The sequence below is a fragment of the Panthera uncia genome, chromosome B4 (assembly GCF_023721935.1).
Source record: "Panthera uncia isolate 11264 chromosome B4, Puncia_PCG_1.0, whole genome shotgun sequence".
NCBI lineage: Eukaryota > Metazoa > Chordata > Mammalia > Carnivora > Felidae > Panthera > Panthera uncia.
In genome coordinates, this window is record NC_064809.1 from 70,290,343 (window position 1) to 70,314,923 (window position 24,581).

Consider the following 24,581-nt stretch of genomic DNA (forward strand, 5'->3'; position numbering starts at 1 on the left):
GTCTGCATCTAGAGAACAGAGGAAAATACACATATAAGTATTTTAAGTGGAGGGAGGTGGAATAGGTAGAGGGAGAGTTGACAGAGAAGAAATTAAGAGAGAAGGGAGGGGCACCTGGATGGCTCCGTTGAGCACTGGACTCTTGATTTTGGCTCAGGTCATGATCTCACAGTTCATGCTGACAGCTTAAAGCCTGCTTGGGATTCTCTCTCTCTCCCTCTCTCTCTCTGCCCCTCTCCCACTCATGCTCTCTTTCTCTCTCCCAAAATAAATAAACTTTAGAATAAAAGAGAGAGAAAGGGAGATACTTGCAATTAGAATATCAAGCTCAGTGGTTCTGTCCAGTAATTCAGGTAAGTAAAGGCAAAGTAAGAGGCATATATGTATGTGCACCATGTGTGTATGTTTGTGTGTGTCTTCTAAGTATCCCTAATATAGTCATCTAAAGTATACTTTTCCTAAGCCTTGATGCTAGAAACCAATTAAAATATTTATCTGTATATTTGAATATCAGGCCAACCTTGCAGAGAGGAGCCTCTGCTGAGCCTCAGAGCTTGGGGTGAAACCCTGGGGGAAGATCATCTAAGCACCAATTAACCCACATCTAACACCTGGGTCATAAGATGGCCATGAAGCAGATTGCTCTCATTTGATCTTCAAGTTATCCTCCAGAACCATTAACCATAGGTAAGCACTTCATAATTTTTAGCCATGAATAAGAAAAAAAAAAATTCATTTCACTTAAACACTCCTATGGGACTATCGTCTATAGAGGCTTGATAGTTGAAGGTTTCTGCAATTCTTTACTTTCCTCAAACTTCAAAGTTAACAGAGAAGAGAATACCAGAAAGAAAACCATTCCCCAAGTAAGAGATCATAAAGTACAAAATGCTTCTGAATTTCTTTAATAAATCTTACTGTAATCCCCAAAACGTATGTCTTACAATGCATCCCATAAACTTGTGAATACATTCTACAGTGGTATGCACCCCCATATGGTTGGTAAGATTTCAAGATTTGAAACTTGATGGCCAGGGTCCAAACTCTATTCATTAACCTCATGACCTAGGGCCATCACCCTAACCACACTGCCTTCGTCCTGTCCCTTCTTCCTCATCTGGGCAACAGGAATGTTGGCAGTAACAGTGCCTACTTCCTAGGACTATTGTCATGAGGACTGTCATGAATTAATCCACCTTAATAGGCTTAGCACACTCTCTAGAGCATAAAAAAGGACCCAATATATGTAAACGAGGTTAACATTATACAAAGGAAAGAAACAATACTATAAATCATTTAAAGACGAGTTTTAAGTTTTAAATTGTTGTCAGCAGATCCCTGCTCCTACTTCCCACAGAGACACTGAGACAAGCTTTATTTGAGAGGACTTTTAAGTAAAACATCTAGAGATAAAGGCACAGGCTAGCATACCCCAATTCAAATTACGTTCACACAAAATAATTTCTTGATGCTGACTGAAACTGTTGTCTTCTAAGACATTACCTTCTTTAAGCCCGAAAGCCTCAAAGTCTATAACTAGGAATGTAAGCAAATTAGAAGCCACTTTCTTTACACAGATTCCTCACTAACAAAATTCCACATCATGAACTTCTAATAATGTTTCTTGTCCACAGATTAATAATAACCAAGTTCAAAACCACATCATTTCCTTTTTCTGCCTCATTTCCTTCAAAGTGAAACATAATTCTTTCTTGGACCTAGAATAAAAATTTCCAGATTAACTAAGCAAATCGTTACCAGAAATGCAATTTTATAATACTATTTCAGGATACTCAAAACACATAAAACATCTGTGTGGTGTCTGTTAATACACAAAAATAACCTAAAAATGTGGTGTATACCACCTAAGTGGAAAATTGAGTCTATAACTAGAAGTGCAAACAGAAATCCACTCTAGAATCCATCAGTATTGTGTTTTGAAGTTCAGTTGGGAACATTTTAAGAACTGTGACACTTCCTTAAATCTTGGCCAGAGGTCAAAAACTGCTTGGCATGGATGTTTCATGTGCCCAACACAGTATTTTTTAAATTATTAAACTCAAATATTTTTAGGTGGGCCATGCCCTTTATTCACTCATAGGCCTTTAAAGGCGTTTTGTTTTGCAAACCTTAACTAAAGGCCATCCTTACAGAGAAGAGATCAAAAGATAACTGTTAGTTAAATGGGTAACTCACTGATGTCCTAATAAAGGCCAGAGACTTGGAAAATTAAGGGTACTAACAGTATCATTCAGAAATTCTTATAGTTTGCTTGTTGTGTTAATTTTAAGTATATGCTTTCGGTGTATGTATCTAACAGTGGCTTATTCGATTAGGACAGCTGAGCTGAACTGTTAAAATTCGATAGCTAGATTCTAAAAGAAACCAGGAAATAGAGAATTTTTAAAAACATGTTCTTGTGATATGAAAATTTGGGCTAAAATCCAAATTTTACATTATTTTCAAGAAATTAATTGCATTCAGTCAACAGTTGGTTTTTCCTCAAATAAAAGGAAATGAATTTGCTCGATGCAATATTTAAAGAGGAACTAGCTCCTACTGATGCATTTCCATGAATATTTATATATATACACACATAGAGACACGCACGTATATACACGCACTCAGAGTAGGGACTGAGCCCAACTATATACCTCTCAATTCTTTTCAGTTCCATTGTACTCTCTGGGAGATTCTATTCCACTTACAAATTAAAAATTAAGCCTGAGTCTGGGAGCCAAACAAGAGAACACTGGAGAGGACTTCCTAAAGCATTAGTTCGTGCATCACTCCAAAGATATTATGTTTTAGGCACTGATGAGGCACAAGCTAGCTGGCTTTAGAGTCAAAATATTATTAGTTAGGCGTCCTTTTCAAATTAACAAGGAGGAAGGCTTCCATTCAGACAGCCCCAGTAAGTACACCCTTGTCTCCAGCTTCTTCAGAACACAAATACAAGGCACCCTGGAGTGAATTTGCTTCTGGGGGCCGTGCGCCTGAACTCTCCTGGATCAGTCTTTCTGAAGGTTCTGGCGAATTCTCCCTCCATCTTGGACTTGAGTGCTGTTGGGAGACTTCCCAGAGTGAAGGACATGGAGAAGGGAACCCCAGAGCAGACCGTGAGAGAGGATCCTCTTGAAGGCCTACTTCTTGGATACACCTGTTGGAAAGCACTTCTTTCTCTTTGGAATTCCGCCATTTCATTCTTCTGTTCTGAAACCAAATTTTCACCTATTGACAAAATAATTGGACAAAACGATCACTTATTCCATGTTACTTCACTTCAGTATTTTAAACTTTAATTTCTCCTAGTGTACCTTCTACGAAATACCTTATTATGACAGCCAGCCTAGCAAAGTCCTTATCACTTTTCACTGGGCTCCTTCAAAAATATCTGAGAAATTACTTTAGCATAATATCCACACACTTATGAAACAAAACGACTGTGATAAATTGGTTACATCCTACAAGTATGATGTCTGATTTAACTCTCAATAGTTTAAAACATCATTTAGGCAATGCTAATTTATTTATAAAAAGGAAATGCCATTGACTAGTAATAATGTTTATTTTGTGCCAGGTGTCAAGGCATGCATGTTACGCCGAATACATAACTTAATCCTCACGGTGAATGCAAGAAGTCCTCATTTCACACGTATGAAAACTGGGGTTCAGAGTGATAAACCAGTTCAAAGTCATAGAGCTAGTAAAATGGAAGCACTTAGAACAGAATCCAAGACTGTGCTACTCCAGTGCCCAGGCTCTTATAACATTTAGATTTCATCAGGAACTTCTAGAAAACTAAATTAAGAATACATTTTATAATGTTTTGATCAATTCCAGGCTTTATACAGTTTCCAAGTTTGATTAGTCTAAGGATTTATCAAACTTGAAGAATTAGGCTCAATAAACAGCAACCAATTGTACTTATGATAGTGGTTTCTAATTTGAGCCATATTCCACCTCACCCTACTGGAGTCTGTCTTTACTACTAACTTCTGTCTTTATCTGCTACATAGTCAACTGTGCCTGGTCAGAAAACTTCACAACAGGTTTCCTGACATCTCAAAATCCAATCACATTATTTTCCTGAGCATTACACTGCATCTTTACATGAACAATTTAGTGGATTTCTATTTTTAAAACAAAAACTAGAAAATTCTACATAAAAAAAAATCATTGAAGTATTACCAAGTATTTCTCCCAATGAAGGAAAAAATTGAGATGGTCTTTTCAGATTGGGAAAACAACTTCTTCATTCTTTCAACCTGACTGGCAATTTCAAAATGGCTACAAAGAACCTGACCCCAGGCAAGTGAGTCCAAAAGACTGCCATCTCAGTTACAATCCTGTGGTTAAGGCTTTTCATAAGAAAACAGTACTAATGTGTACATACCAGAGCATTTGGTTCTATTCATGAACTCATTTATTATTTGTGGTGAACATTTACTCCTAGAAAGCCTGCCAAGTATTTCTAGTGGGCTTTCACTAAGACATTTATTTGTGCCCACTGGTGCCACATTCATTATTTTCTTTTTCCCGTCGCTTTTCTGCATATCAAGAGTTGTTTCTGGGTGATATCTCAGTGAAAAAAAAAAAAACATCAAAAAAGTTCCTTCACAATCAACAGTATTGAAACAAAGGTACATCTTTGGGGAAAATCATAAATGAAAAGTTCTACCTCTCAACAAATACAAAAACAATTTCCAAATGGATTAAACAGCTAAACACAAAAACAAAAGTATAAAAGTTTTAGAAAAAACTAGAAGATATCATCACAGTCATGGAGAGGTGAATTTTTTTTTAAGCATGACATAAAACATTAAGGCCACAAAAGAAAAAAATAGAGCTGACAATATAAAAATGAGAAATTTCTGTGTAAATAAAGATACCACAAACATGAAAAAGCCACAAACTACTTTAAAGAATTAAAACCAGAGACTCAAAGAGATATTTGTGATCCATGTTCATGCATTATTCATAATAGCCAAAAGGCAGAAGCAACCAAAATGTCCACTGATGGGTGAATGCATAAACAAATGTGGTATATCCATACAATGGAATATTATTCAGCTTTAAAAGGTAAGGAAATTCTGACACGTGCTACAACATGGATGAACCCTGAAGATATGCTAAGTGAAATCAACCAATCACAAAAGGACAAATACAAATGATTCATTTGAAAGTACCTAGAACAGTCAAATCATAGGGACAGAAAGTGGTGGTTGCTAGGGGCTGGATTGAGGGAGAAATGGGGAGTCACTGCATAATGGATACAGAGTTTCAGTTTTACAAGATGAAAAAAGTTCTGGAGACTGAAGGTAGTCATGACTGTGCAACAACATGAACTAAGTACCTGATGCCACTAAACTGTACCCTCAAAAAAGGTTAAAATCATAAATTTTATGTTATGTATATTTTACCACAATGAAAGAAACCACCAACTTGGAGAGTCTGCAACGGCTGTAACAAGAAAATGTCACTAACTATAATATTCCAACTATTTTGATAACAGCTACAATAACTGCTACAAATAATACAGACAATAGCTAAAAAGTGGGAGCAATCCAAACACCCACCATGAGGATGGATAAACTGTGGTAAACCGTGTGATGGAATACTACACAGCCATGAGTCCCGATGAGCTACTACTGCTTGCAAAGATGTGAATGAATCTCACAAACACAATATTAAGGAAAAGAAGCCATATACCATAGAATTTGTACCGAATGATTCTGTTTATATAAACTACCCCCAAATAGGCAAAACTAATCTATGTTGTTAGAAGCCATGATAGTGGGTAGTCTCAGAAAAGGAAACAGTAACCGGGAGGGAATCTGCAAGGGACTACTGGCCTGGTGATAGGGTTCTACTACTTGATCTGGGTGTTGGTAACACAGATTATTTGTCCTCTCCTTCAGAAAATCAAGATATATGTAGGGAATAATCCCATTTATATATTTTTTATTTATATATTTATATATATTTATTTATATATATTTATATATATTTATAAATATATTTATATATTTTATTTATATAAATATATTTATATTATTTATAATAAAATATTATTTTATGTTATTTATTCATTTAATTTATTATTTATTTATTATTTATTTATTTTATTATATAATATTATTTATATAAAATATATTTATTTATATTATATATATTTTTATATATTTATATATATATAAATGGAAATATTTATATATTTTATATTGATATATATATATATATATATATATATATATATATATATGTATATATTTCCTAGGGAAAGGAAGCAGTTAAGGAGAAACACATACACATGCACACACAATTCTGGGTCTCAATTCTAGGTCCCTATTATAAAATCAAAGTAGATTCCTCATAGGATCCCTGTGAGGATAAATGACATCAAATGTAAGGACACATGGTAATCATGGTGCGTTTGTGTTCATTTATTTTAAAGAAAAAGATAATACATGGTTCATCAAAGAAATTAAAACAAGAGCCATTTATAAATGACAGTAGTAAATGAAGGAGTTGGGTTGGAAAGGGAGGAGATGAGTTTTCATTTTTAACTTTACCAATTTCCCCTTTGTTTGAAATGCCATGTGTTAATTGTGTAGTTAGATGTATATGCAAATAAGAAAATGTGAAATTACTTCTGAGATGTTCACCAAATTCAGTGACATAAAAAGTATTCATTCCTCAGGCACTTGAATTTTAAAAACAATACAATCAACTATGTAACACTATACACCTGTGAATGAGAACTAGACGATAACATACAAACAAGGAAAAGTTTGTTTTCTTGGAACGGACAGATTATGGTCATCCCCTCGTAAATATTCTCTGATATGCCTGCTGCATCCCCTTTCCAATAGTCTGTTCTTAAGAAGATGATACAAACTGGGGTGCCTGGGTGGCTCAGTCAGTTGGACGTCCAACCAACTCAACTTTGGCTCAGGTCAGGATCTCACGGTTCTCAACGTGCAAGTCCCACACTGGGCTTTGCACAGATAGCGCAGAGCCTGCTTTTAATTCTCTGTCTCCCTCTTTCTCTCTGCCCCTCCCCGCTAGCGCTCGCACTCTCCCTCTCTCTCTCTCTCTCAAAAATAGATAAGCATTAAAAAATTTTTTAAAAAAAGATGACATGTACTATCAAAGATGTTCACATGGTCTCAGAGCACTGTGAGATCAAACCTAGCCACGTTTCCTGTTTTAACACTTACTTCAAGTTCTGACTCAACCTCCCCAACCTGCACAGTTTCTCCCCTCTAACTCTGGAGACTTTTATCCATATCAGTGAGATGCAGGTGGGTCCTACTGAGCTTCTGTGCCTCCTTAGTCAGGCCCAACAATTCCTCTAAGGATGAGACAGTTCCATCACTAGACTCCCCAGGGGTATAGGGACCAGTCATATGGCTGTCCTCCCCAGACATGGAGATTAACATAAGGCTCCAGAGAGATACGTAACTTTGAGGACCACTGACCTAGCTCCTTTATTTGGCAGTATATCTAACCTTCCAGGTGATGTCTCCTATGTTATTGTCTCATAACATAGGAGACAATATTATCTAACTGTTATTATCTAACTGTTCATGACCTTCTGCTTCATTTTTCCAGCTGCTCATGTAAATTCCTGCGTGCGAAGAGTGTATCTCAATCAGTCCTTATCAACACTCCTTGCTGCCCACTTCGCACAGTGTCTTGCACGCAGCTGATTTATCTATCACATACACAGAATGGCTCAGTGACATAGAATTCCTACATTTGTCCCTGTTTTTGAAGTGAGAAACTGAGGCATAGAGCAGTCAATTAAGGTTAGGGACCTCATTAGTACCACACAATGAGGAAAGCACAGACTGGCTGATCCAGGCCAATTATACTCTACCACACCACGTAATGCTTCCTACAGCTAGAAGCAGTTGGGCGTGGGGGGAGGGACAGATCACTTCCCTAGGGAAAGGAAGCAGTTAAAGAGAAAGAAAGAAAGGTTAAGGAGAGTTTCATCCAAAAATAACTGGTTTAATAAAATCCAAAGTTAGAAACCAGGTCATTTGTACCGAGGGAAGAACAGGTGAGCACAGTGGTTAACACAGAGACTGTGCTAACAACTTCAGTGCCTTGAAGCTAATTCAAAAAATCCAGGTGGATTGTAGCCTTGCATCACAAAAGCCAGCTTGGCAGATGGACTACCTGCTACATTTCAACTGCTGCCATCCCTCTTAGTCAAGTGCCTTGTGCAGTGAACATGCGGCACAACCATACAGGATAGCACCAGGTGGAGGAGAACACAACTCCAGAGTCAGGTAACCTGGGGTGAGAGCCCAATTCCCAAGCAGCTTCACTACGTGACATCAGACCTATCTGTGTTCCCTTCTCTACATTTTCTCATCTAGAAAATGAGAATGATTACAGTGCTTATTTCACATGGTGATTATAAAATGATTAAATAGTCCAATACTAGTGGCTTAATGTACAAGAAAGGTTTGTAAGTGTTGCAACTATGAAACTACTTTACTGTGCTTGACATAAGCCCAAAATGCAGAGTAATGAGATCTAGTTAGAGATATTTATGAGTCACACATTTGGGAATGGATTTGGGATTGGAAATGAAGAAAAAGGGAAATCGGTTCCTGCTTTTGTAGAACATTATGTAGTCTACTCTGAAACTAGAGCAAACAATTAATGATACAAATGCCACATCATTAGTGTTTCTCTTCATTTAGGAAGATTTAAGCATGCAAAAACCTAGACCTCTCAGCAAATGGACCTATTTCCAAATAGGAATTGTGATATGTATTTCCACCCACTAAAAAATTGCGAAAATCATTTCAATAGCACTTTAGGGTCCAGCACCATACCTAGTACAACAGATATTTGCCAAACGCATGGGTTTCATTGTATTCCTTCAGAAATCAGGAGCAGTGGACATCTTCCTGCTCATTAGTACCTGTGATTCCTTTAGTCCCAAGCTGATGGCAAGTTTCTTTCGGTCTGTTTTGCTGATATATTTCTGCTTCTGAAACATTTTCTCCAGAGCCTTTCTCTGATCCTCAGAAAAAACAGCTCTTCTTAAAATACCCCGCCGAGATTTGGAGTTCGAGTCCTGGGTCAGGAGGGACAGCACATTCTCTTCTCCTAGAGGGGGAAGACATATACAAAACCTGGTTAGCTTTATTAGTAAGGAGAAGTCAGTCTGCCTTTCCCAGGACAGCATCTTCCTTCTCTGTACTATGGCCAAACACTCTCATCTCTGAACTCGGCACACTTTGAGCAGTTCTTCTTCCATGTTTTTGGTCATGGACTCCATTGAGAATCTGATAAATGCCCTTCGCTCCCCAATGAGATAAAAGTACATCTGCTCGCCCTCCCAATTTGGGTGCCATGTTAGAAAGTCCATGGTCCCATGGGGTGCCTGGGTGGCTCAGTTGGTTAAGTGTCCGACTTCAACTCAGGTCATGATCTCATGGTTCATGAGTTCGAGCCCCGCGTCGGGCTCTGTGCTGACAGCTCAGAGCCTAGAGCCTGCTTCAGATTCTGTTTCCCTCTCTCTCTGTGCCCCCTCCCCACCACTCATGCTCTCTCTTTCTCTCAAAAATAAACATTAAAAATTTTTAAATTTTTCTCTACTTCTTCATTTATTTATTCATTTGTTTTCTCTCTCAACAAAGTTTGAACACTTACCATATGCCAGGCCGTCTGCTCAATGCTACACATTGAGAAACAAGATAAATATATTTTATTGTATGCATTACCTGTAAGATTTAGTGGAAGGCATTTATTTTTATTTATTTTATTTTTAATTTTTTAAAACTACTTATTTTGAAATAAAATAAATAGCTTTTGAATTTTCAGTATTGTTCTTTTCTTCCTTTTTTTTTTTTTTTTTCCAGAGAGAGACAGCGTACGCAAGCAGTAGAGGGAGAGAAAATCTTCATCATGTTCCACCGGGAGGGCCTAGCATGGCCCAATGCAGGGTTCGATTTCCTGACCCTGAGATCATGACCTGAGCTGAAACAAGAGATGGATGCTCAACCGAATGAGCCACACAGGTGCCCCTGGAAGGCATTTACTCAACTAGCATCACAAATGTAAGGATGTATTCCTAAGGAGGCTGCCTTGGGAGCACAAAGCAAGGGTCTGATCTTAATCTGGGATGTCAAGGAAAGCTTACAGGAGTCTGAGATGTTCAATCTGAGAAAGGAAGTTTGGAAGACCCCCAATCACCACCACTCCCCAATCCAAGTGATCATCAACTCCTTCAGGTCAGAGATATTTACTATTTTTTCTGCCTTTTGCACAACTGGTTCCCACCCTCTGAGAGTTTACTTCATCATTCACCATTCATTCATTCATTCATTCATTTGGCTTTCCAGCTGTGATAGGCAGAACAATGGCCTTCCCAAAGATTACATACTATGTATGTTCCCTAGAACCTGTAAATATGTCTTATTACATTACAAGGGAAAAGTAAGGTTCCAAGTGTAGAATCAGTTGCTAATCAACTGACCTTGAGATTAGAAGACATCCTGGGGTATTCTAGGGTATCCAGGTGTGCCTAATGTGATCACAAGGGTCCTTATGAGTGGAAGAAGGAGAAAAACAAGGAAGTCATAGTCAGAGATTTACTCTCTCTGATGCTACACTCTTGCTTTGAAGATGAAGGAAGTGGCCACAAACCAAGAAATGCAGGCGGCCACTAGAAACAGGGAAAGGCAAGAAACAAATTCTCCCCAAGAGCCTCCAGAAGGAACACGGCCCTGCTGACACTTGATTTTAGTCCAGTGAGACCCATTTAAGGCTACTGAACCCCATAAATATAAGATAATAAGCTTCTATTGTTTTAAGACAGGAGATTTGCAGAAATTTGTTACCACAGCAAAAGGACACTGATACCTGGTATCAGACTAACTGAGCTTATTTGAGGAAACCAGACACAGAACATGGTCCCTGCCCTTAAGGAGCTCACCTTCTCATGGGAGGACTGACACATGAACACCACAGCAGAATATAAGCACCAGTGGAGCAGGGACTCCAGTTTATGGCTATAGCTGGTATGCATTCTGGTGCTTAATAATTATTTCTTTAAAAAATTTTTTTAATGTTTGTTTATTTCTGAAAGAGACAGAGAGCGTGATTGGGGAAGGGACAGAGAGAGAGAGGGAGAAACAGAATCTGAAGCAGGCTCCAGGCTCTGAGCTGTCAGCACACAGCCTGATGCAGGGCTCGAACTCATGAGCCATGAGATCATGACCTGAGCCAAAGTCAGATGCTCCACAGACTGAGCAAGCCACCCAGGCGCCCCAATAATTACATCTAAATAAAAAACCAAATGAATGCCTTAAGCCCTAGAATAGAATGCTCTATGAAATTCTCTGGTATCACAAAGGAGGAAGTAATTAGTTCAGAGAAAGCAGGTTGAGCCAAGTCTAAAAGAACAATCCAGTTCAAGAGAGAAAGAACCAAGGCCAACCTAAGCAGAGTGACTGCATGTCTAAAAGCACTAAGGCACACCTATAAATACAGAGAACAAACTGATGGTTGCCAAAGGTGAGAGGGGTGAAGGGCTGGGCAAAATGAGTTAAGGGGAGTAGGTAATACAGGCTTCCAGTTATGGAATGAGTAAATTATGAAAATAAAAAGGCACAGCACAAGGAATATAGTCAATGATATTGTAACAGTAATGTATTGGGACAGATGGTAGCTATGCTTGTGGCAAACACAGCATAATGTATAAACTTGTTGAATCACTGTGTTATACACCTGAAACTAATATAACCTTGTGTGTCAACTACACTCAACATTTTTCTAAAAAGCATTAAGGCATGAAGTAATAAAGTTTATCTGAGGAAAAGTAAACAGTCTTCGAGGCTGGGGAAAGGCATGAAGCAGCAGGTGCAAGCTGGCACCCTTATCCAGCCTGCAGATGGGCTTTGCTGGTCTTAGAATTCTGATTGAGCTGTCCACATTTCATAACTAGGAGATTTCATGTGAAGTCCAGGTTTCTGACATCTCTTCAAAGGGAACCACACTAGGCTCACCTTCCCAGAAAGTAAAGAGCTACCAGAGAACGCAGCAGGTGCCCCCTCTTGATGGAACATGTGGCCCCCAGTCTGTCACAGCCTCACCCAGCTTACCAGGCTCTTGAAGACATTTGGACCTTTGACATAGAGATTAGAGTGGAATGGGGCCAGAGCATAGAAGATTATAAGAGTCTGGGACATTATCCAACAGTAGTGAAAATCAAGAGGAGATGTTTAATCAGGGTGTGACATGATAATGATAAACACACAGTACTCTGTACCATTATATTTACTCTGTGTTAAGCCACTGACACACATTAATTCATTTAATCCTCCCAACCTATGCCATCAACATTACATACTATTATTCTCCCCATTGTACAGATGAATAAAATGAAGATCAGATAGTTTAAAAAACTTTGTCCAAGGGCACATGGCTAGGGTTTCAAACCCAAAACAACTCATTTCAAAACAAAGGCTCCCAACTCTACACGATATATTCTAACACAATGTGACTTATATTTTAGGAAAAAAGTGTCAACAGATGAATAAATCTTGTCAAATCTCCTTCTGCAATATGATACTTCCTTTCCTATTGGCTAAAAGATTGCAGATCATCTCCCAATGTGTCTCTCAGCCCTGGTTTATATCTCATTCTGGTTCCTCCTCACATTGCTAGAAGGACCACTGGCCTCTCCCTCTTTCCTTCCAGCTCTGTTACACTTGCATCTCCTTAGAAATGCCATAGCTTCTGGGATGTAATCCAGCCTAATTCTTTGCAAAGGTCTGCTTTTACTGATGCTCTATCCATCCATTCTATCATGAGATCTTGGTTAGTTTTCCATCTAGAGCATCATTTCTTTCTTTTGCCTGTCATATGCCAAGGCCATATCTTGAAGTCATGTTTTGGCAACTGCATTCACTATTTATCAAAGATTTAAGTAGCTTTATGAACTCTTGGTCAATAAAAAAAATATATCTCAATATGTTCTTTTTCTAAATGCTCTTCTCTGAATTTTTCTTGGTATAGAGACTATGGAATTGGCCCTCCTGCCAACAGGGACTCAACTGTTGGGATGATGTCTCTCCAGGACAAAGGACTTTGAAAGATGAGATACAGAAGAACTGGGCTTGGATCACTGCACTTATCTGTATGACTTAAAGCAAGTCACTCAGCTTCTTTCAGCTTATCTTACAGGGTTGCTCTAAGGATTTGATGACATAATACAAGAAAATTTCAGTGCCTAGCCCACAGTAAGGATCCCACAAATCTACCCACTTCCATTTGTTAGATTTCATTTGATTCTTTTTCTTAAAGTTTATTTATTTGGGGGGGGGGGCGGGGGGAAGCACAGAGAGAGGGAGACAGAGAATCCCAAGCAGGCTCTGTGCTGTCAGCACACAGCCTGATACAAGGGCTCGAACTCACAAACCATGACCTGAACTGAAATCAAGTCAGATGCTTAACTGACTGAGGCACCAGGTGCCCCAGATTTCATTTGATTCTTATAAGAACCATATGGCACAGACATCCTCTGTATAGATGAAGAGGACCTTGTGAATCAAAATTCTTGGCTCCTTCCTCTGGCCCACACTGTTTCTTTACTCAGATGTTACAACATGTCAAAATGGAAGGGAGGAAACACTTATAAAAGCCAGGGTTCCTGTCTGTGACTATAAGCTTCTGCCCCCTGTCCTGGACCTGCCTGTGAGCCTGACTACATGGTAGCTCCCATACAGCCTAATAACTGTGTCCTCAAATTTAGCATGCCCTATCACTTGATTTTTTGATTCTGGCATTTTTAATTTGTTAATGTATATAATCTATCATTATAATAGCCATATGTATTAAAAATTGGGGGAAAAACTAAATATGCAAAGGTAAAGAAACGTGTATGTATATTATACTATATCCACTTGGTGAAATTATTTAAAGAACTATGAAGATCAAGCAGCAGCAAAGAAAATCTGCTTTAATGCGTATGATAAGATCCATACTATGCTTACAACTAGATTCAAATGCAGGGAAAAAAAAGACTGAAAAAGCAAAAATAAATACTGAAATAGGGTACTGTACAGTTATGGACAAATAATTCATATCTATTCTGCATTTTAAGTGTGGTCCTATTTTCTAAGGAAAACAAGCAAACACTATAGCAACCTTTTTGGGAATAATCTGGTGGAGTGATTGAGATGTCACTGAGTGACAAGTGAAGATGAACCCAATCCATCCTTCAGGTGCTCACAGTTGATAAGTGAAGATCAATCCATCCTTCAGGTGCTCACAGTTGATAAGGAGAGGTCCAAGAAATATACAGACAGCCACAACACAGTGAGATGAATAACCACAGACCACAGCAGAGAAAGTATTTAAGAGCCAGATGAGAAGCCACTTAGACTTGGAAGCTAACAGAGTAAGTCCTGAGAGAGAGGAACAGCTAGAAGAACAGCAATTCCTCTTGCTGGCAGCCTAGACAAAGGCAGGCAGAGCAGAGGGATTAGCATTTGCAGACTCACAAGTGAGAGGAGGACATGGAAAAACACAGTGGATCTGGAATCTCACACAGCTTGGTATCTCCAGACTGTGGGGTATGAATGGCAGAAACACAGGAGATAGCTAGATAGGTATATTAGGGCCCTGGTGGGGGCAGGGGGAAGGTTTTGCCTGAAAGAAGTTTATGCTGTAACTTACCCTAGAGGAAAGCCTTTCAAGGAGCACCTAAAATGCTGCTACTCAGCACTGTAGAAAGGCCTGTATTTTCTGAGCTAATAAAACTTTTCATATCTATGGGGAAATGCACAGCAAATTTATGGACCCTACAAGCCTAATTTTTAAAAATCTACATACATTTTTTTCTCAGCAGAGATTTTATAAGTAAGGACCATGATTCTCCCTCCTTTAGCCCCTTCTTCACCAAGGTCTACAAGTTTAAATAAAACAATGGGGTAACACATTTCAATATCCCTAAAACTTTTATTAGAAACTCATACGTTTTCCTATAGAACTATTTTCAAGTAAAGACAAAGAAGATTCCCATTGAGAAAATCTACAAATAAATTATTCTCTCCAATGTGGTAAGTACTAACATTTTGGAAGTCATGGACCCAAACCAGACTCAATCTCTGAGAAATCTGGAGTGGTTATGAAGGTCAAAGGGTTAACTCCTGGACCTGGCACCCTACAGACCTACAGTGAATATGATACAACTAATGAATAAGCAAAAAAATACAGCAAAGATAAAGACTATGACATTCTTCCTTTCTTTGCTAGCTACCTGGTTTCTTTTAGCACTCCTCTCAATACACAAATCCTGCTGGTTTTCATTAGGTGATATGCCTTAGGTTCCTACTAAAAGAATATTTATGATAAGATGCTACTTATACCGTTGATGCTCCTTTCCATGTCTCCCCACAGTCTTTTATGGGCTCTCTCTGGATCTAACCATAAACCAAACCACAGAACCTACACTACCTCCATTCCTTCTAAGCCTATGAATATGTGCTCAAGTCTCTGCCTGCAAAACAAACATACAGACTTTAAGAACTTGTTGGTGACTCAAAATTCTTTCAGAAACTACTAAACTGTTATAAGCAACAAACACCTAGTAGAACTATGTCTAAACTCATGACAAATGTCTGACTTGTATGGAAACTTCCAGGTGACAATAAATTAAATAAATAAATAAATAAATAAATAAATAAAATAATATAATATAAAAATAAAAATAAGCAGATATAGGGGCGCCTGGGTGGCGCAGTCGGTTAAGCGTCCGACTTCAGCCAGGTCACGATCTCGCGGTCCGTGAGTTCGAGCCCCACGTCAGGCTCTGGGCTGATGGCTTGGAGCCTGGAGCCTGTTTCCGATTCTGTGTCTCCCTCTCTCTCTGCCCCTCCCCCATTCATGCTCTGTCTCTCTCTGTCCCAAAAATAAATAAAAAATGTTGAAAAAAAAATTAAAAAAAAAAAATAAGCAGATATAGAGTTTAAGACACATAGAAAAGAGGCTTTAAAAGCCAGGGCCACCAATTCAATGTGCTACAGACTCTACCAATTTGGGAATATCACTATTTAAAATGTGGCTTCCATATATATGGGGCTCAACAGGTACTACTGTTATGTGCTCAGTACATACAGCATGTCATGTCATCTTTACAACAATCCCCAGAGGGAGGTATTACCATCCTAATTTTCCACAGGAAAAAAACTAAGGTGCCAGAAAGTTAGGCTGTGCACTTGAAGTCAGTGAGACCAATCAATATTCTTTAAAATTATACCAAAGATTGTCAAAGTTATGAGTAGGCAAAGAGGTAAGGAGGTGAGAAGAGTAAGATTAAAGCGGCAGAGTGACCTAGGATAGAAAGTTTCAAAGGTGTGATTTCTGGATCCTAAAATGGCCCCAAGGACCATTCCCCAGAAAATCCCTGTGTGACATGAGCCTGGTGAAGGGCACTCCAACTTGAGGTGTGCTGTGTGTAAATGACACGTTCGTGGAGGAGAGGAAGGAGGGTGACAGAGAAACAGAGGAAGGAAGGTGACAGGAGGGTTGCATTAGATAACTAATGGAACCCTTCATATTTTCACGTGTGGGGATGTGGTGTGTGTGTGTGTGTGTGTGTGTGTGTGTGTGTGTGTGTTTTATGTAATTCTTGTGGATTTGAGGCTTGAAAAAAGAAGATAGTGCCTTCCATGGCTCACCTTATTTAAACTAGAAGTCTACCTTCCAATCTCTATATAATCTAGTACTTGGAAATGCTGTACTATAACACTTCATTACCATATCATATTCATTTGATTTAGTAAAAATCTTTCCCTTATATTAAGCCCAAATTCAATTTCCATTAAACTCCACTCATTGGTCCCAATTCTATCCTTTACATCTATACTGAATATGGTATATCTAATTTGACAATAACTCTCATGTTCTCCTTATTCTCTTCTCCAGGCCAAAAAAATACTCAATCACTTTAGAAAATTCATGACCAGACATATAGATCCTTTGCAATTTTAGTTGCTGACTGCTTCCTGACCTGGTTTTTATTTGCTCACTGTGCCTTTTAAAGTGGGGCTCTAGAACTAAACAGGTTCTAATAGGCTGTCTGACCATTAGAGTTTAGTAGGACTATTTATCTCCCTTGTTCTGGGCATTCTACTTCTAAACACATAATCCAACTGCCCCATATCATTCTGTAGACACATGCTGAGCCAAGAGTATAACCCTTCCCTTCTTTGTTCTGTTCAGCCAATTCTCTTTCCTCTATTCTGTACTTGTGCTCTTCTTCTGGGGAATCTCAAATCAGGACTTTATTAGCTGCCCTGTTAGAGGTCCCACTATGGTCAGGCAAGGGCTGCAGACAAGATCAGGAACAAGCACCCTATATCTCTAAGTAGCTCTGCTCCCCATCCCCCAGCCTCCACTACTTATGAACATTTGGGGAGAAAGGGAACTCCTTTCCTGGAAAGTTACTCAAATACTTTCACTGCCTCTGTAGAACCGTTGAATAGAGCCATCAACTTGGAAAATCTATTGTCTTTGAGTCTCCAACTCCTTTAAACATTCTTCCTGGTTGACCGACTGTCATTTATCTCTGAACACCCCTCCCTTCACTATTGAGAAGTCAAAACCTATACTCAACTTACTGCATAAAACTGCTTAGGTTTTCAACAAAATAATCATGCTTCTTTCTTTATTAGCACATAATGCTGCATCCCTCTGAAGATCTGAGAGTGCTAACAATAAATCCTCACAGAAGGACTGTTATAGGTCTTGTTGCTTTTCTCAGGGCACCCAGACTCCAGCTGAGAACAGTGAAAGAGAACACAGGCAGGTCAGGTGGCAAGAATACTAATCAGAGCATCGCCCATCTTTGGCAGTGACGCCCAAGACCAACCTACGTTCACAATAATAAAAGTAATGGCCCTTCCCTTCTGTAGTCAACAAAATCCTAAATTTGAATTTGGACAGTATGTGATGTTCTTTTAAGTTTCACAAAGAAGAGGAAATAGCAAAATGATCTTAAGATGTAGAACAGAAGTTCATTTCCCAAGGAAGAGGCAGAGCAGTTTGTCCCAGAATATTTTCCTCCTTGTATTTTCATCCTACTACTCTAAATTTAAACTTTGTCTTTTAATGCATAGAATTGTTGAACGATCACATGCAAGTTGAGTACTCAAAGACAAAATGAAATAATTATCTGATTAATTCAATTAGCCATTCTACCTAATTAAGACTCCCGCACTTTTTCAGGTGTTTTTTTTCCCTCCACAAGTTTCCATTTCATTTTAGCTGAGAAATGTGTGATTTTGAAAAGAACCTTATGGATGTAATATCAAAGATTTTCCTTCCACTGCTTTGGGGGAGGGGAGAACTTTTACCACTGCCTTTTAATGTTTCCCCACTGTAAGGGTTGTGCTTAAATAGCCTATTAAACTATTTATTATATGTGAGAAGGGCACTGGATGAATGATTGTTTCCACATTGCAACAACAAATCAATCATAAATCTAAAAGGTTAACAAGAAAAGCGAAATCAATTTTATACAAGTGAATCATGTTACAAGAGTCAAAATGATATTTTACTTGCTTGTTAGGAACCTGTTGATCCGATCCTACACTTTAGAAAGAGTGAAGTCAATTTTGTGAGGGCCACCGATTTCATTGCTTATTAAAATGTTTAGTATAAACCTTGATTTTGGCTGTCCACACATGTCAGCACATTTTGGTTGAAATTTAATACAAGATTACTTGGACAGTTCATTTTCCTCCGTCTGTGCAATGGAAAAAAAATGTAAATGCTTGGGCATAAAAACTGTTCTTATTATTAAAAAAAGAAGAAAAAAAAGAAAATCTAGTAAATGCCTTAAATAAAAAAAGATTACTGTGCAGATGTAAGCCTTATTAACGTTCTTTGGTATCATGGTTATTTATGTAAAATTCTTTATTGACAGCCTAAATCCACCATTTCATTATTATTTGCTGCTAATACGATGAACATTATAAACAAAAAAATAAAAAAGTCATTTCAGATTTATAACTAATGAGACACCAAAGTTTATTAAAAACACTTGTGGCATCTCTAAAGTGTTTTTAAAATGCCAACCTCAGAAATGGAGACAAACCAAGTACAGCATTCTCTATGCTTGATCTGAGCTGTGCTGATTTACCCCTTATATGTTTTATTAAATAAAAAAGATAAACATAGGACTTAATAGGCCTCTAGGGATAGATGCCACAATATATAACAGTTACGCCAAAGGCATAAAGTGGGAAGAACTGAGAGGCAGATGGAGGAAAATGAGTCTTGCTTAAAGTAATTTTTCAAGCAATTGAGAGTATGATGACGTTCTCTAGGAAATGTCTTTAGAATTACTTTTATGTGCTCTATTTATCAAACTGGCCTGGGCATTAGTGTAAAGTGTAAAGTAATTTACAGGGCTTAGAGACTTTCACCAAAACATTGCCATGAAATGAATAAGCATATACACGCACACATACATGAATGTCCACCTGTTACGTGGGGGTTTTTTTCATATTTATTTTTTGAGGGGAGGGGGCAGAGAGAGAGAGAGAGAGAGAGAGAGGAGAGAGAGGGACAGAGGATCTGAAGCAGGCTTCCACGCTGACAGCAGTGAGCCCGGTGTGGGGCTCAAACTCGTTAGATCATGACCTGAGCCAAAGTCGGATGCGTAACCAGCTGAGCCACCCAGGTGCCCCTACACAGGGTTTTTTGTCCATTACGCTACATTGCCAGAGAGTCTTTAAAATAGAAGTCCAGTATGATATCAAAGGGAAGTAACGGAAACTAGGTGTGGGATCTCTTTTAATCCCTACCCCAGGAATGCAACACCAAAGATTTAATCTCAGAGACGCCACAATGCTATAGTAGCAGAGATTTGGGACTTACGTCTCTACTCCAGCAGCCTCTCCCTGCTACTCTAATATATGGTGACAAATGTCTCCTTAATTTGCACAACAGTTTTCAATTGCCCTCACAGGAGACCACCTTGAAGGAGCGAGTAAAAGGTTTAGTCATGGTTTCTATTTTTCTATTTGAATCAATACATTCTAGTTAAATGGACAATTAATAGGTCACTTCCAAAATAGTGGTGTATCAGTCCTGGTTAATAAACGATCCCCAGAGTTGATAATGGGCCCTATGTATTCAGCAAGTCCTGTATACACTCAGCTCATCCACTAAATCCCTTTTCAGGTGGACAGGGTTATATGGGAAGATGAGCTAGAATGAGTCTATAAAAGTCAGTTTCATTCACTGCTTTATTTTTCAGTCAAGTGCTTTAAATGGTGTCCAGAAATTCACTTGGAATGTGAGACAGGAGAAAAGATGGACACACAGAGCCTTGCTTTATGACCATACAAAAGGGCAACTGACCCTTGCCCAAGCCTTTTCCATGTGAAATGGCTCCTAAAGTTCATCTGCACAGTGAAAAATCGTGGTGAGGTCGCGTGTGGATGAGTCAAGTGAAAGTGACGATTGGTCATGGGTCTGTCGCCCATTGTGGCTGGGTCCCTGCCATGTAAAGTGCTCTGTGGGAAAGTATCGGCCCCCTAAAGAGATGCTCAGAAGGCTGCAGCTCATTAAACGGCCAGCATTTGCTGCCTCACTTGTCAGGAATCATCCTGTTGAGCAACTGCTCTCCTGAAACATTCATAAAACACATTCACGGGAGGCAGCAGGGACCTGAATCCAACCGTGATAGAGCTCTGTACTTCAGGCTGACTCAACTCCTTCTATTTCACTTTCCACCTGACAGAGGGGTTAACCTGAATAAAAGTTTTCTCTGGGCAGTTGAAATAAATGTGCTGGCCTCTACTGGAGTAGAGTAGAGCTTACTGGACTTCATCACACACTCAGAATCTCTGCCTACAAACTCTTATTTGACCTAGAAATCTCAAGATCAAGGTGAACTTTATTTCTTTTTAGTTCGACATTGCTCTTTTTGAGTGTGTATGTGTGTGCACGCATGCACGCTCTAAAAGTTTTTCAAAGTTGTTGTTCTCACTCCACCCCTGGACATTTTAAATTTTGAAATTTTTGAGGAAAAGTTCTCTTGAAAATATTTCCTACAACTCTGGTGGGTTCTTTTCAAGATCATAAAGAGGAAATATTTATCTCCTTTTACAATCTGGACAATTTTTATTATTTTCTATGAACACCTAGTGACTTTCTGTGTCACATTCTAAGTTGAATAGAAATTTTATACAACACAATTTCTTAGCCTTCCTTCTTTCTTTTTTCTTCTCTAAATGAGTATTGCTACACGTTTCAGAAAGAGCCAAATCAGTCCCTCTGAGATCTTTTATATCAAATGGAAAACAAGTCACTTTCCTTGGTGTGTCAGCCCTGGGTTTCAATGCCATTAGAAACGGCTCACAATTGCTCAGTGTGCTGAGGTCTGATAAATCTCTGGAAACCTCCTGAATAGGATCGCTGTGATTTTTAGTGAGGATTTAGCTCCTTGCCATGGCATTACCAATTAGTTTTCCAGAGCACATTAAATCCTGCTGCTTTGGTTTACAGAATAACTGAGGCATTGCTGATGAAGCATAAAAACTTACTTGCAAAAGCAGTGGGGGATGCTGGGCGCCGACAGGACCCACCACAGCATGCAGAGTAGAATGGTGAGGCACTCAGGAAGAAAGGTTTGGAAGACGCTGCGGAGAAAGCATTGATCTCATTGATGAGCCATTTCTTTTAGACCATATTCAAAATTCTAGTTTCCCAAAAGTCACTGAGTAAAACACTCCATTTTCTGAGCCTTTACTTGGCTGGTTATAACTCTGACTGAAATTAACATTATTCTAAAGTAGCCTTTATCTGTCAAAGAGATTACCACACATTTAATCAAGATGTGGAAGATGCAGTGGAAAGACGAGATGATCAAAACCAAACCTATAATTTTCTGTGTGGTCCTAATTACAAGTAGTACATATCAAATACTCCTTCATTCACAATATCCTAGAGCAACACACAGGACAACTATCTGTGGTGATGAATGTCCTTTATCCCCACTGTCCAATATGGGATCTATTTCCCACATGGCTCCTGAGATATGTGGCTAACGTAACTGGGTAACTGAATTCTCAATTTAAGTTATTTTAAAATAAATACACTCGTGTGGCTAGGAGCTATCATATCATTGAATGGCACAGCTCAAGATATGATACTTACCGAGGAACAAATTGAAAGCAGAAAGTAAAAAATTAAATATAAAAACCAATTTGAATGTTATATGCTTAAGTTTAATTTTTTAGAAGAGATTATATTACTCTACTGTTTATTTTCAGAAAATTCTTCAAAATAGTTAGTTGGATTCCAAAGTGGTAAGAGATAATCTACTGAGCAATTCCATAACAAAACGTTTTTTTTTTTTGTTCTGATCACTTTTACATGTTCAAAAGTATTTGAGAATAGCATTTTATCTCAAGAGAAACTAGTTAACCTGAAGGTATCTGTGTTTATAGTATAGGGATTTACCATATATCTGTTCTGCTCATTTTACTAAACTATACTATTCATAACATTTTCAATACATGTACACGGAATAGGTATCATTACTCTTATAAGGAAAGAAATTTTAAATTCTGTTTCTCAGTAGATGATAAATAGCTAAAAAGGATGTCACAGAACATTAGTAATAGCTCTTCTTTACTGAGCACTTACTATATGTCAGGCTTTGGTTAAACACCTTAAATACCCCATGTCCTTTAGCATAATGAGATATAATATAAACGTGGGTGAAAGTTCCTGAAGGTGGACAACTTGCTTTTGCTATCACATACCCAAAAGAGTACATAGCACATTGTAAATGTCAGCAAATTTTCAATAAATGAATGCATAAAACCAAGCCTAATAGTTCATTTTCTGTGTGGTCATAATTATAAGTAGTAATTAGTAAAACTAAGAAATAGGAAGCCTCTCTCGACCTTCTTACGAAGAGAATGAGGATCAGGAATGAACCCCTTCCCTGCTCCCCAGACACACCTTGAAATATAGTATCATCCATAACAGATGACCTTGAAATCTAGAACATGACTTGAAAATAAATATTTTTATAACTCTCCCTACATATTCAACGGCAACTTTTTTCTTATTTTAATCATATTTAGTGAATATTATTTTGATACGAATACCATACCTTTTTCAAGAACACAGTAATTTCAGACTTGTATTTTAACCAAGTGATAAGCATGTGTTTACTTTCGCCAATATTTTTGAAGGATATATCAAAATAAGTGTATTGCCCAATAAAAATTTAGGTTCTTAATGCCTTCAAATTGCAAATTAGTCATACATGCAGGTTTTTTTCTATAACATAATGGAAAGTTGCCAATATTCGTATTCTTAGTTTTTTAATATCCAAGTTTTCAAATAATAAAACGTTAGTCTTAATGATATTTCAAGGGGTGCCTGGCTGGCTCAGTCAGCGGAGCATGCAGCTCTTGATCTTCGGATTGTGAGTTCAAACCCCACATTCGGTGTAGAGATTACTTAAAAATAAAATCTTTTAAAAAATGATACTTTGAAAATATAGCAACTAAGCAAAGTATGAAAAGGAAATCCATCTTGGTGTTCAAAAAATTCTATAAAACTTAAAAAACTTTTTTTTCTAAATAGGCTCCATGCCCAACTTGGGGCTTGAACTCACCACCAGACCCTGAGATCAAGAATTGCACATTCCCAACTGAGCCAGCCAGGCACGCTATAAAACTTTTTAAAAATTTTACTGTTATCATAAACTGTTCTAACACTGACTATAAAACCACCAAAGAAAAGATAAATCATTTCACTTTAATATCTTATGAGAAAATGGCACTATTTAGGCAGAGTTATATTTTCCAGTATTCTAGGAATATCTGAAGTACTTTGAAAAATAAAAATCTATTTCTACATATAAAAATTGTCACATTATGTTGATTCTCAAGCATTTTCTGTTAAATTATTTCATCTCAAACACTCCATATAATTAAGTCACGGCTACTGTGCAGTTTGGCACAAAATACAATGCTGCATTTACATACATGTAATAACACATTTATCATGATAGCTGGAAAAAACACACATGAAATAAGCACACTAGTGATACTATTAAAATAACCATGCATTATAATACATACAAATTACAAATTTTATCATTCTAGCCAAACTGTTTCTCAATCTAACCCTATGGCCTAAAAAATATAAAAATAAAAGATAAAAAAAAAATGAATGGCTCATTTGAGACAAGCAATCAATTAATTCATTTGTGATAAACGAAGTTCTGAGATATACAATCTTAGTGTTAAATTTAACCAGAAGAAGTTTTCATTGAGTAGTTTGTTATATTACTATGTATTACCTTATCTTAATAGAGTGAAGCTATAATCAAAATGACATGCCATCTACAGTAATAAACTCTTGTGGCTAAGGAACTACATGTGACATGACCAGGCTTCAGGTTCTCTTGTGTAGAATTTCCTTACCATGTTAAAACATCTCTTTGACATACATATATTTACACAGTCAATTCATGGTTTCCATACATAAACACACCTTGTTGAAGCTGG

The 24,581-nt window shown here is 38.0% G+C and overlaps 1 protein-coding gene across 1 annotated transcript in view; it reads right to left on the reverse strand.

Annotated features, from left to right (window-relative positions):
* Window positions 1–900: 900 nt before the first annotated feature.
* The window catches only part of DBX2 (developing brain homeobox 2), a 35,250-nt gene continuing 11,569 nt past the window's right edge, over window positions 901–24,581 (reverse strand). The window contains exons 2-4 of the mRNA XM_049625338.1: window positions 21,594–21,689; window positions 8,948–9,135; window positions 901–3,231 (exon numbers count right to left, since the gene is read on the reverse strand). Of these exons, the coding sequence (XP_049481295.1) occupies window positions 2,902–3,231; window positions 8,948–9,135; window positions 21,594–21,689 (614 nt within the window). The 3' untranslated portion in view covers window positions 901–2,901. The remainder of the gene's footprint in view (window positions 3,232–8,947; window positions 9,136–21,593; window positions 21,690–24,581) is intronic.